At 36.4% G+C, this 12,548-nt stretch overlaps 2 protein-coding genes across 2 annotated transcripts in view; one reads left to right on the top strand and one right to left on the bottom strand.

Annotated features, from left to right (window-relative positions):
- Positions 1-3,667, top strand: part of TRMT13 (tRNA methyltransferase 13 homolog (S. cerevisiae)) — a gene marked incomplete at its 5' end in the record, with an annotated part of 6,526 nt that extends 2,859 nt beyond the window's left edge. Inside the window, 5 exons of the mRNA XM_009709328.1 lie at positions 495-662; positions 954-1,026; positions 1,724-1,798; positions 2,713-3,127; positions 3,448-3,667. Of these exons, the coding sequence (XP_009707630.1) occupies positions 495-662; positions 954-1,026; positions 1,724-1,798; positions 2,713-3,127; positions 3,448-3,643 (927 nt within the window). The remainder of the gene's footprint in view (positions 1-494; positions 663-953; positions 1,027-1,723; positions 1,799-2,712; positions 3,128-3,447) is intronic.
- LRRC39 (leucine rich repeat containing 39) lies at positions 2,877-12,097 on the bottom strand. The gene is made up of 9 exons (XM_009709326.1): positions 11,985-12,097; positions 10,959-11,064; positions 9,118-9,274; positions 8,382-8,518; positions 6,728-6,873; positions 6,211-6,363; positions 5,003-5,142; positions 3,908-3,974; positions 2,877-3,033 (listed from the first exon to the last, which is right to left on the bottom strand). The coding sequence occupies exons 1-8, from the start codon at positions 12,095-12,097 to the stop codon at positions 3,910-3,912; spliced, it is 1,017 nt and encodes a 338-aa protein (XP_009707628.1). The 3' UTR covers positions 2,877-3,033; positions 3,908-3,909.
- Between the last annotated feature and the right edge of the window lie 451 nt (positions 12,098-12,548).

Here is a 12,548-nt window from a genome sequence, read left to right as displayed (position 1 = left end):
TTTTAAGGGAGATGGATTGCATACTGTAGCAAAATAGAAAGTTTTGGAAGAAAAATTTAAAAATGCCTGTTTCCTGTACTTTCTTCCCATGCTCTGTTTTCCCAAGTATTACAAAATGTGTAACTGCAGCAGAGAGGGCGGGCTCTGCAGGCACTGATGCTTCACCGAAAATCCAGTACAGTACCTGTATTGTGGGTGGCTACTTCAAGAATCAGCAGAGAACTTTATAATGTGTACCTGATCCCAAAAATCCATTCCAAAAACTTCTGGTTAGAGTTTTGTGAACAGTAGAAGGAGGGCAAGGTGATGCTGACTAGCCAGAATTTATAATCCCTTTCCTCTGTACACACAAGATCTTTTCCCTAACCCCTCATGAAAGGGAAGACTTGAAGAAGTCTTCTGCAGTTTTGTGAAGTAATAATTTTTATATCAGGCATTACAATACAGAGGGTATATATTTGCTTGGTTCGTAAATAATCTTTCGATGTTTGTAGGCTTCTATTTTAGGTAATATGGAAAAATTACATTTACTTGGTCCAGGAAGATGTTTTGTTGAGTTTGGAGCTGGGCGAGGAAAGCTGTCTCATTGGGTTGATGTTGCTTTACAGAATGTTGAAGATACTCAGTTTTTGCTTGTGGAAAGGGCAGCTACAAGATTCAAGGTAAGAGAGGATATTGTCACATTAGCAGGGTATAGTTTTTAAACTGGTGTCATTGAAGCTGTTAGTATTTGCTTTTTATATTCAAAAATAACATAAAGCATTTCAATTTTAAGTTTTAGAAGTGTGATTACCTACATTCTATACTTCGCCAATAGCAAATTTATTAGAAAAAAATCCTGGTGTATAATGTTGGAAATGTGGCACATGTTGACTTGACAGGAAAAAAGTTCGGCATTAATACCTGGAGCAAAGTGGCCAGTCCTACTTAATGATCTTGTTTTGTTTACACAGGTGGATGGAAAACATAAAAGGAGAGATTCTGTATTTGAAAGGCTTCAAGTTGATATTCAACATTTATGTTTAAGTAAGTTCCTTCTTGGCTTGCGTAATTCTGAAATAGAGGCTTAATTTTATATTTTTAATACTGGAGTTCAAGACTACATCTATGTAGCATGCTTAAATGTACTTGGTTTTAAAGATTATTCTCAGTGGTTGCTTGGACACATCAGTGGTGTGTCTATATACATATATACACGTACATATATATTAAATGGAGATAGAAAATTTTCTGCTTTTTACACACTTACAGGACATCATTATAGGTGAGAAGTACCAAAACAAAAACATTTTAAAGGTTTTTTTAGAACTTGCAGGATTAAACACCTTTTCATTGTTGTTATAGGTGTGCAGAATGAAGCAAGTCATGCATATTGTTGGTATGCTGTGCATATCAATAGTACAGAATGTGTGAACACCTGTCATCAGGAGATGCATTAATGTTGTATTTACACTTCACAGGCAATATAGAAAGGCTGAAATGGTTAACTATGCTGCTCAGCCACAGCATCCAATTTGCTTCATTTGTTTTTGAAAAATAAACTTCCTTTGAATAGCTTATAACTGTATGTACAGAGCACTGTATTTTTAGTAGTGGTAAACAGTTATTTTTCTAAGTGTGCTGAAATTACATTATCCAGAAAAAATATTGCCCCAACTATAATAATAATAGAGGTTCAGGGGCTGTGGACTTACTTTCTTTTTTTTTTTTTTTTCCCCTCCAGATAAGGTACCTATTTTGGAGAAGAAAAAAACACCAGTGGTAGGAATGGGGAAGCATTTGTGTGGTGCTGCGACAGGTATGATTTATGTATGTGTTAACTGCAGAAAGTTAGGATATCAGATCTTACAATCTGAATGGACTGATCTTCCAAACTGTCCTTTTAAGCTTTTTTTTTGCCTTCTAACCCTTTGTTGGTGAATGTAGCAATTATATTCTAAATATCTATTGACTTCAGTGCAATAGTAACTGGATAATAGATGCAAGGCTACTTTAGACAGAAGTAAAACCTTGCTTATTTTTTATTGAGTAGAACAAATAGTGTGTGGTGGCATGGGTCATGTATTTGTACGCTATTGAAAGTATCTTTTTTTTAACACCATCGCCTCTCCTCTGAAATATTTTTCTTTCTAAATTTGTAATGGCTGTCTAAATATGTATCCTAAGCAAACAAATAAGAAGAATGTATTTCTGTCCAGATAATTTTAGTAATATGCTTTTTCTAATGTTATATGTCTACTAAGTAGAGAAAGACATCTCAAATATGACATCTATATAGGTACTGTTAGAAAGATGACTCAGTTACAAACATTTAAGAAGTACATGTTCATCTTAAATAGATTGTGTCCTAGATACCAAATTTTTAGAGCAAATACTTGCATGTTTTTCAGGGAGGAGATCTCCTACAATATGCCAGTTTGTTAACCAAAGTATTTCAAATTCACTTGTGTAGAACAAACATTCAAGAGGATAAGCCCTCAGTAGCTCCAAAGGTCTCATAAAATCAATTTAGCATTTAGGGTTTTCATGTTTTCAAAGCATGCTTGTAATTTTTAGTTACCCTTAAAATTGCTTTTTGGCTTAGTTTGTGATGTATACTTTTATTCTCCTTTGTGGGAAGTACATTCTCAACCATGATACAGCCTGTATAAATAACGGCATGGTGTTCATCACTCTTTTTTTTGGGGGGGTGGTATGTCTGTTTCTTCCCAGATCTTGCTTTGAGATGCTTGGTTGAAAGTTACACAACTTGCTGTGATAGAGAAAATGAAGAGCCTGCACCAAAACGCTCTAGGACTGATAAGACAGAGGTGGCTTCTAACAGTTCTGCTGATAATGAAAGTAACAAAGAAGACTGTAAGCCTGTAGCTGGAATTGTTATTGCACTGTGTTGCCATCACAAGTGTGACTGGACACATTATGTAGGCAGAGAGTTCTTTAGATCAGTAGGACTTGGACCAGTAGAGTTTAATTATTTTCAGAGAATGAGTAGCTGGGCCACTTGTGGCATGCGAGAAACTACAACCAAGGCCTCTACAAGCGAAGACAGTGAAGATCAAACTAATGACACAGAAGAGCATAAGCAAACATTCAGCAAGACAGAGAGTGGTTCTGATACTTTACAAGGGTATGTAATTTTTTTCCAGCAAATGGACTCCTGCAGAAAAGCAAAATTATGTATAGTGGTATATGAAATTGTTTTGGGTCCTCAAAATAAGTAATTTTACAGAAACATTTTAATTATTAAATTTATAGAAATATTCTACTTTAAAAAGACAATTTTCATGGACACACATTTCAAAATATTTAAACAGTCATGCTTGCCTAAATTGAAATAAACTTACAGTGATTTCAAGAGTTTTACTAAGCTTAACTACTAATGTTAATTAACAAAACTATTCTTCTGACAGATGTTGTTTGTTCTTTTCCTCCTTTTCATGGAACTAGGATACTTACTGTTGAAGAACGAAAGGAGATAGGTTGCCTCTGTAAACTGCTGATTGATCATGGCCGGATTGAATATTTACGACGACGAGGATACAAGGCTGCATTACAGTATTATACAGAGGCTGCTGTGTCCTTGGAGAATGTCCTGTTGACAGCTGTCCCAAGTCCATCTTTGATACCAGAGCCAACTACATGACAGGAGATAGATTTGGAATTGGTACGGAAAAAAAAATGTAAAACTTATCTGGATTTTTTAAAAAAGCTAATTCATCGCTTACAAAAAAACTGGTTTAGTCTTTCCTGTATGAGGAAAAGGTCTTATATTTCCCAGTTTCACTGGTAATTACAAATATGCCAACCAATTCTCGTAAGTGGAAAAATAAAATCCTTAAGAATATTTGAAACCTGTTGTACCCCTCTTTGCTAGGAAAAAGTGTACTTGATATTTTCTTCCATTCACAGTTACATTCTTGATTCGTTAGCGTTTATGATAGGAGAAGGATCAGAAGTACAACTTTCCAGATTTCCTGAAAGACAATGGGTTAAAATAGGAGAAATTAACATACTTGATTTTCACTTTGAAGTTCAGGATAGCTTTATATTTCCTCTTAAATTATTTAAGTAGGCCTAGGTACTTTCATCACCCCATGCTGCTAGGGGAATCTGTTAAGGAAGAAAACTTATTTGTAAACTGTCATCTTGGTTTATTTTTGTTGATTTGATTATTCATTCATGAAATATTGATAAGCAAAAAAGCTGGCTTACCATTCTAAATCAAGAACATTTCAGTCATTTTTTAAGCCTTCATGATATATAGAACGAAGATCAGAGAGAACATTTTATATCTGCAATGAAGTTCTCTCTGCAAGTAACAGCAGCCATCTGCATATCTGTTCAAAAGTGCTTATTTTGGTCTCCTACTGCAACCTTTAAGCTGTTACCTTTGAGACTACTAACAGCGTTATTTTTGTCATAGTGATTCAGAAATGGAATGAAATTGTGGGGCTGTTTAGGTGACTGGATTTCCTGTCAGGGAAAGCAAGTTGTGAGAAACATCTGTTTATCAGGTGTTCATGCTTCATTGCTAAAACATGCCATATGTTGGGAATACAGGCATCTCTCCCTTATATCATTCTTCAGTAGTCCCCATCTGGACAACATCCAAAAATAGGCAAAGTTGAGCTTCATGAGACAAATAGTGCTGGAAGACCTACACTGTGTAAACTCTGATTAAAGTGCAAGTTCAAGAGACAGTCATCAACTTCCAGTTATCCAGGCTGTAGGTAACTCAGGCACATTTATTCCATGGTTCCAGTAGGTCCTGCTAGAATACATGCTGTTCATGTGAGGACCTACTGTGCCAACTCCTGATAAAAGCACCCCTACCTTGAGTGAAAATCTGGTTACAGATTTATTTTTTTTTTAAAACATTACTAATTTATTAAGGAGATTATTCATGTTTCATTTGTATATGTATCCTAGCTTTCTTTTATCCAGTTTATCCTTCCCTTCATCACTGTATTCCCAAGAGATAAGAATTAATAAACAGCCATACCTGTTTTCTTGAGTGACTCCTGGATATACATGTGCATGAATTCAATGCCGAACATTTCCTGTTGCTCCTCCTCTTCTGTATTCTCACATGGAGGGAGTGTTACCTCTAACTCCAGTGGGTTGTCTCTGAAGTTGACAAATCTGACAGTTCAGCAGAAAAGGTTACTCTTGCAATATGTTTTGTCGAGAGAGAACAACTCTTTTGAAGTTGAATTAAGATTCCTCAAACAGTATTTTGAGCAAAATGAAACAAGCCTTTTCTTATAATAAACTCACTACTATATTAGTAATATTAATTAAACTAAGCTAAGATGCCTTATAATAACAGTAGTTATTGTGGTGGGAGAAAACATTGCAGTCCTCATCGCTTTGTCTTCAGATTTTCACCCCATTGTCAGCCTTATTGACCTTTCACAAACAGATGAGTGGATGAGAAGAGTACAAATGCCTGTGTCCTCCCAACCTTGCAAGGCAATAACCAGCCCTGTCTCCCTCTCTTCTTGGTCCATCCCTGGGCCTATGCTTCTATGTGTTTGTTTAAAGAGGTGCTGCTTCTTCCAAAACATCTGAAAGCAGAAATTGTCTTACTGGGTTAGACGTGATTTATTTCGACTAGCATTCTTTCTCTAAAATGGCCAGCATCCAATAATTCCAATGAAAATGCAAATGACAGGAAAGTTTCAGTCACAGTCATTTTTCCAATTCTACCAATTAAAATTTTACGTTCATTCTTTTTTATTTTTCAAATCAAGTACAGGAGAGTTTCATCAATATACCTAATACTTCTTGTTTAATTCTGAATGCTTGACTTCTCAGTGCCCAAGTTCTACTTTTTGCCATTTTTATGCTTGTCACGTATTTCATCTCTTGGCCTTAGAGACTGATATAAAAGGCCAATTAGAAGTGGGCATTTGGACCTTTCCGAAATGAGAAAATGTATTACAGTCTCCTTTTTCATTTGGGACTGTAATTATCATAGCTTACTTCATCAAATGAGTTGTGCTACACAAAACCACCTTGATCAGATCCTCAACTGTTGTGAATCTGTGTAATTATGTGGATTTATATGGTATTGTGACCATCTGTACAACTGTGGACATGCCTTTTCTTTTCCACTTCCTTAGTATCACTCTCTGATAGACAACTCAAGGGAGGTTTTAAAACTTATCTTCTAGTATTTTTATTTATATTTCTGTTGCTTTTTCTTACCTCAGATTTGTCATGTCCTTCATACAAGCTGGAATATCTTTGAGTTTGTTGTTGCTAAGAACAAGAGTACTAAGATTTTTCATATTACCAATAGTTTCTGGCAAAGAGTTTATCTCATTCCTTTGTAGCCATAAAGTGTGGAGATTTTCCATTCTGTAAAATAAGTATTTGTAGAATCAATCAAGATTTAGAAAATTAATTTATCAATCATTAATATAAAATAATTGATTCATTTTTACAGCCACATAAGGGAATCTCATAAAGAATACAACAATTCTCAACCTAACCTCTGGTCAAAAATGTCATTGGCAAGAAATATTTAACTTGATAGTTGATACTGAATTTATTGTTTAGTGAGTGGATTATTCCAGCTCATCCAAAATATCATATTGGGGCTGATAAATCTTAAGTTTGCAGTGAGGTTAACATTAAAATAATCTTTTGAAGTAGGATTTAATAATTAGAATTTCAATGCAATGGAATTGAGACTAAGATGTGAGCTTTGAGCTTTATTTACCTGTCAATTGCACCAGGAAGCTCTTGGAGTTTATTTCCCCCCATATCTAACCATTCTAGATTTGGCATGTTGAGAAGAGCTGAAGGGAAGGTAGTAAACTGATTCATGCACAAATCTATGTGTGAAAGCTTCTTTAAATCAGCAAGCTGAAAAGAAAGGGAGATTTAATACAAGTTTGTATAGCTGTTGCATTACAGCAGTGCTGTAATAATGATGACTGAAAAAAAGAAACAATTTTGGAGTTAGTACACAGAATGGTTTCTGAGTTACATTACCTGGTGTTACCTATCAATTACAGTTCTCACCTGGAAGGTAGGTAGGTTTGAAACTGATCAGGCAGAAGAACTTTATCTCCCACGTGGTAGTGAGTGCCCTAACTGCTGAAAAGCTGAATGCCATGACTACAACGTAGATACAGCCCAAGCCTTGAGAAGAAAAGGAATTTTAAAGACACCGCTGTCCTTAGTATTTCATACTCCATGCAATATGCCATTTTTCATTAGTCAAATATTTAGATTCTTATGGATCAAATTGCATGGACTGTATGTAAGTGAACCTAGACACCTTCCATGTTGTGAAGTTTACTACTATGGCAAAACATTCTAAAAATTAAACAGCATCATTCAGTATTGCAAAACCTAAGTCCTTTGGTGAATCATGCCTTCAGGTGCTTTTACAATGTTCAAGTGATGCAAAGATGTTCTATTACAAATCTGGCCCAACTGTCTAAACACTGAATGCCACTCAAGTACATAAAACCAAACCTTCATAGTGTTCACATCACTGTAGTTTCAGAAGGACAGAACTATGTATTTGCTGTGAGCGGTTAATTTAAAAGCTATCACGCTACATTATACCATGTAATCTGTATCCACATAGATTTTTTAAATTCTGGATTCTGATTAATAGTGTATATTTTGATTTGAAGATTTCTTGTTAGGTATTACTGTTTGGACTCACTCAATTTTGCAAGGCGCCGATTACTGTCAACTGTTGCCACTACTGTTTTTTTAAAATAGATTAAAACAAGTATACTTGTCATCTCTATCTAAGAGACTAATACTTAGAGATGCAGGTGTCTCACATTTAGGTCAGTCCAAATTAAAGCTCAATAGTAGGTGAGCAGTTTTTATTCTCTCTTCATTTCTTTCAATGTCTCAGAACAACATTTGTTCAACTCTTTGTGCATAGGCAGTTGTATAAATCACACAAACCATTTTCATAGCTAGCAGTTCTGGTAAAGATGCTTATAGTTGTGTCCTGGCATATGGTACAAATTCGTATTCTCAACCATAAAAGTGAACAACTTCTCTGTCCTAAGGCGTCAGAGCCTTGGTGGGCTAAAGTAATGAAGCCTTTCAGCCTAAACAAAGTAACATTAAGTGTATCACTGTCCTGTATGCACTACCAAGTCTTTCATCTGGACAAATAAAGATTGGCTTCTTCAACTACTCAGTATATGTATGTCCTTCTCATGTGGCTTCAGTTTGACTAGTCATATAAATATCGTTCACATATGTGTTTCTGTGGAGTAGTTGTGAAATCAGAGTATAAAAGCAAATCTGAAAACATGGAGTGCAACGTTGTTTAATGATAATTGGTTTTGGATAAATTCAAAACAGGCATTAAACAAAACAAAACACTCTGTCAAAACCTGAGGAGGAAGATCACAGATATTCCTGTTCACAGCCAGTTCCAATCTTTCCAGACTGATGCAGTTACTTATTTCCTTAGGAACAGACTTTATTCGATTGTAACTGAGAAGCAGCTCTTGGAGGCTAGTCAGCTGGCCTGCAGAGAGCACAAATGAGAAATGATAAATGTTCACATTCATTCTATTAGAAATATAATATTGCTTGGTTTATGTTATCCTTTGTGTTATACTATTATACGAGTGCTCTGTGTTCTCACAAAAAAAAAAAAAAAAGATTCACTGAAATTCAAATAGTAGGATAGTAGGACTTCAGGACTCTCTAGTACAGAACTGCACTCTAGTCTAGTCGAGTGCTACCAAAAAAACCCCTAAAAACTCAAAAAAAACCCCAACCCTTATGAACATAGGCTACTCATGCTGTGGACTCAGAACACGAAGTCTGTTTTCCAGTATCAGTTTTCTAGCTGCATTCTGATGTCTAGTACCTGCTACGCTTACAAGGCTTTTTTTCTCATGGGGAGCTTTCATAAAGAGACATCTCCTCCATCCAGCCATTTTTTTTAATTTATAGGGAATCCACGGTTTTAAGATCTCTATCTCACTGTCAGATTTAAATTGTCTGTTTTCTGATTACCTAATAGGATTGTTAGACGGCCAAAGTCCACAAAAATGGCATGTTTGTGTAAGAATAATTTTCTTAGAAAAGCAACTTAAAATAAAAGAAAGCACAGCTCACCAATTTCTTTAGGTACACTTTCAATTGAGTTCCGGGATAGATCCAGAACAACAAGATTGTGAAATCTTCCAATGAACTGAGGAATTTTCTGCAAACCAGTTCTATGAAGCTGCCATTCCTGGAGATGCACTAGTTTCAGTAAGCACGAAGGTAGTGTCTAAGACAAGAAACATGAACCAGAAGAAATTCAGGTGAGTATACAACAAGAATACAGGCTTAGGTAGAAGTTTTATTTGAAACAGTAACAGTATTGTGATTAAAAAAAAAAAAAAAAAGGAAAAAAAGAAATCTTTCCCTCTTCTCAAGCTATACTGTAACAGCCTGAAATGAACACCATCAATGTGGTTCATTCTGACCACAGATTTAACCTGCCCACTTTTTGCTCCCAGAATTTAGTTATCTGCAATACTGTCATTGCTTGAAAACCCTCAGACTTGCTTTTGTTTGTTTCTTTTTTTTTAAATGAAGCCAATTGTGCTGGGTTTGATTGGGACAGAGTTAATTTTCTTCACAGTAGCTAGGATGGGGCTATGCTTTGGATTTCTGCTGAAAACACTGTTGATAACAAAGGGATGTTTTAGTTACTGCTGAGCAGGGCTTGCACAGCGCCAAGGCCTTTTCTGCCTCTCACCCCACCCCACCAGTGAGTAGGCTGCGGGTGCACAAGAAGTTGGGAGGGGACACAGCTGCGACAGATGACCCAAGGGATATTCCATACCATATGGCATCACGCTCAGCATATAAAGCTGGGGGAAGAAGAAGGAAGGGAGGATGTTTGGAGTGATGCCGTTCGTCTTCCCAAGTAACCGTTAGGTGTGATGGAGCCCTGCTTTCCTGGAGATGGCTGAACACTTGCCTGCCCCTGTGAAGTGGTGAATGAATTCCTTGTTTTGCTTTGCTTGTGTGCACAGCTTTTTCTTTGCTTATTAAATTGTCTTTATCTTAACCCACAAGTTTTTTCACTTTTACCTTTCTGATTCTCTCCCCCATCCCACTGGGGTGGGGGGGAGAGAGTGGCTGCGTGGCACTTAGTTACCGGCTGGGGTTAAACCACAATAACAATATAACTGAGGATGAAACTGCTCTAAATAGCTTTTTGCATTTAAATGGTGATCTAGATTGTATTTCCTATTCTGTTAAGAAAAACAGTGAGCAGCTGAGAGCAGAAGAGCCAAGGGATAGAAAAACTACAATGTCTGTACGCTATGAGTTCTGAACAAGGAACACTGGCCTATGGACCACCAGAGTATTGCTGGGTGTGGTTGTCACTCTCTCACTGGCCTCAACATGGTCTAATTCTCATCGCTTCATAGGAACTTGCATCTACATTTCTGTGTGGCTCAGAACAGACTGTTAGCTTCCACTCTGTCATTGATTCTACAGCGAGCCGCTTCTCCCCATGCATTAGAAACAAGAATAGTAGTATTCTGGGAAACTACTGGCTCATTTTCAGCCTTAGAAAGAGAAAGTAAATAACAGTAAGAAATATTTTCGTGCACCTAAACACAGCAGGTTTTCACCTTAATACACTTCAGTAGTTCTGGTGTGTTAATGTTAAATGAGAATTTACATAATTGTTTCTCATGCAGAAAAGCCCTTTGGGCTACATTTTTGCAGAGTAATGCTTAATATTCAGGACTAAAAAAATCAGCTTGCTTTTACATTCTCACAACAGTGTGTCTCAATTCGTTGTTAGCAAAGCACACAGCGAGTACTTCATAGAATAAAAATAGTACAACTGTGAGTGTAAAGTCATAAATAGTAGTTTTCTAATGCATCAGTCATTCAACACAAGCAACATGTCTTTCAACCAAAGCAACATGCATCCCTGCCAACACTACCTTCCATTCTTCTTCCTCTATCCTTAAAATTGCTCTTCCATCTTCATTAATAACTTTTTCTTTGAGCTTTGCTAAAGCTGCTTTCTCCTCCCAGACAAGTAGTAGCCTACAAGGGAAAGATCTGTCAGTGCTGCAACAATGAATACAGGCAATAATTACTATCCATTCTATTTTCTGGAACAAAGAGACAGTAGCCTTTTTGGATGTCAACAACATTTATTATACCTAGATACTAAATATACTATCAGTTTGAGGGAAGATAAGAACATAAAGTAATGTTTGGCTGACGTAATTTACAGAAATTATATTTTACAGTTTTCAAATTTACAGTCAGAAGGAAGACGTAACTTCACTTTCACCATGTTGCAGCAGGGCAACAGAATATAAAGTCATGTGGAATTAAGTTCCAAAGCCATTAATTTTGAAGTAGTCTCCTAAAAAGAAAGCCTTCAGTTCCACCAAATGCAACTGCAATCAAACAAGGTCAATCAGCTAGGGATTCTTTTAGCTTGATTTCCAAAGGGGACTTAAAGAAGAATTATGAAAATCAGGCTAATTCTCTTTCTTTCTGCTTGTATTTTCCATTAGTAACTTTTGAATTTGTTATTCCATTTCAAACACGTCTGACAAATTAGGAAGAGTTCCAAAACAGAATGCTATATTTCTTCACATTTCATGAAATTGCTGGCCAGACAGAAGACCAAGCAACCTGTTAATGCCTCCATTGAGAAGAAAGCATAACACATTAAATCTCCGCTAGTTAGAATATCCACTCAGCAGATAATTTTAATATCTGAATTTAGGGGATTTAGTATATATGCTAATATTTTTAGGACAGAACACAATTCTTGGTCTGTCCTGACCATATTGCTAGATTCTAACCAGTGGGAATTCTGCTGGAGTAATGGCTAAAGAACTAGACCCCGGATGAGTTTGAAAAGACCAATGATAGTCTTCTGAAAAGTAATATATGGTCTAGCTTTTCACATACTTAAAGATCTACAATTTACCTACCTTCCTGCAGACCTCTGTCTGAATTCCTTTTCTTTCTGTAATTCTTCATTTATCTTGTGTATTCTCACTTCCCAAAGTGTCTTCACAGCAGTGAATGTTCCAACGCAAACTGCAGTTTCAGTCATGATCCTTACATGTTCAGATTCGGTCACAGGAATCTGATTGTGAATTTCAGGCTTAATGCATCAGTGTATGTATCAGCTACCAGACAGGGACAGTAACGTGAAAACTAAAATACCGCAATACCCACTTGATTATATTGTTAAATTTAGTTAATGTACAGAACTGACAGAACTTTACCAACTGCTTTCTCTTTATAAAAATAGATAATTGCACCTAGTTAAATTTTCTTAGAATACGAAATGGTATTCTTGCAATCTCTCTGCATTTTTAGTCAGTGAACAACTGCTTCTCTCAGTTCCTTCCAGTGGTAGGCTGAGTACTACTGACCATAATTATTAAAAGCAGATATGAGCATTCATTACCTTCCCAGGAAGAAATTAGGCTGTTCCCTGCATTTTAAGGCAGTTAAATCCTGGTAGCTGCAGCCTCGCAGCTAGCTGGTATAAATACTTC

Source organism: Cariama cristata, unplaced genomic scaffold, assembly GCF_000690535.1.
Source record: "Cariama cristata isolate BGI_N322 unplaced genomic scaffold, ASM69053v1 scaffold4551, whole genome shotgun sequence".
NCBI classification, from domain to species: domain Eukaryota; kingdom Metazoa; phylum Chordata; class Aves; order Cariamiformes; family Cariamidae; genus Cariama; species Cariama cristata.
Note: the sequence above shows the minus strand (reverse complement) of the source record. Positions and strands in the feature narration are given on the sequence as shown.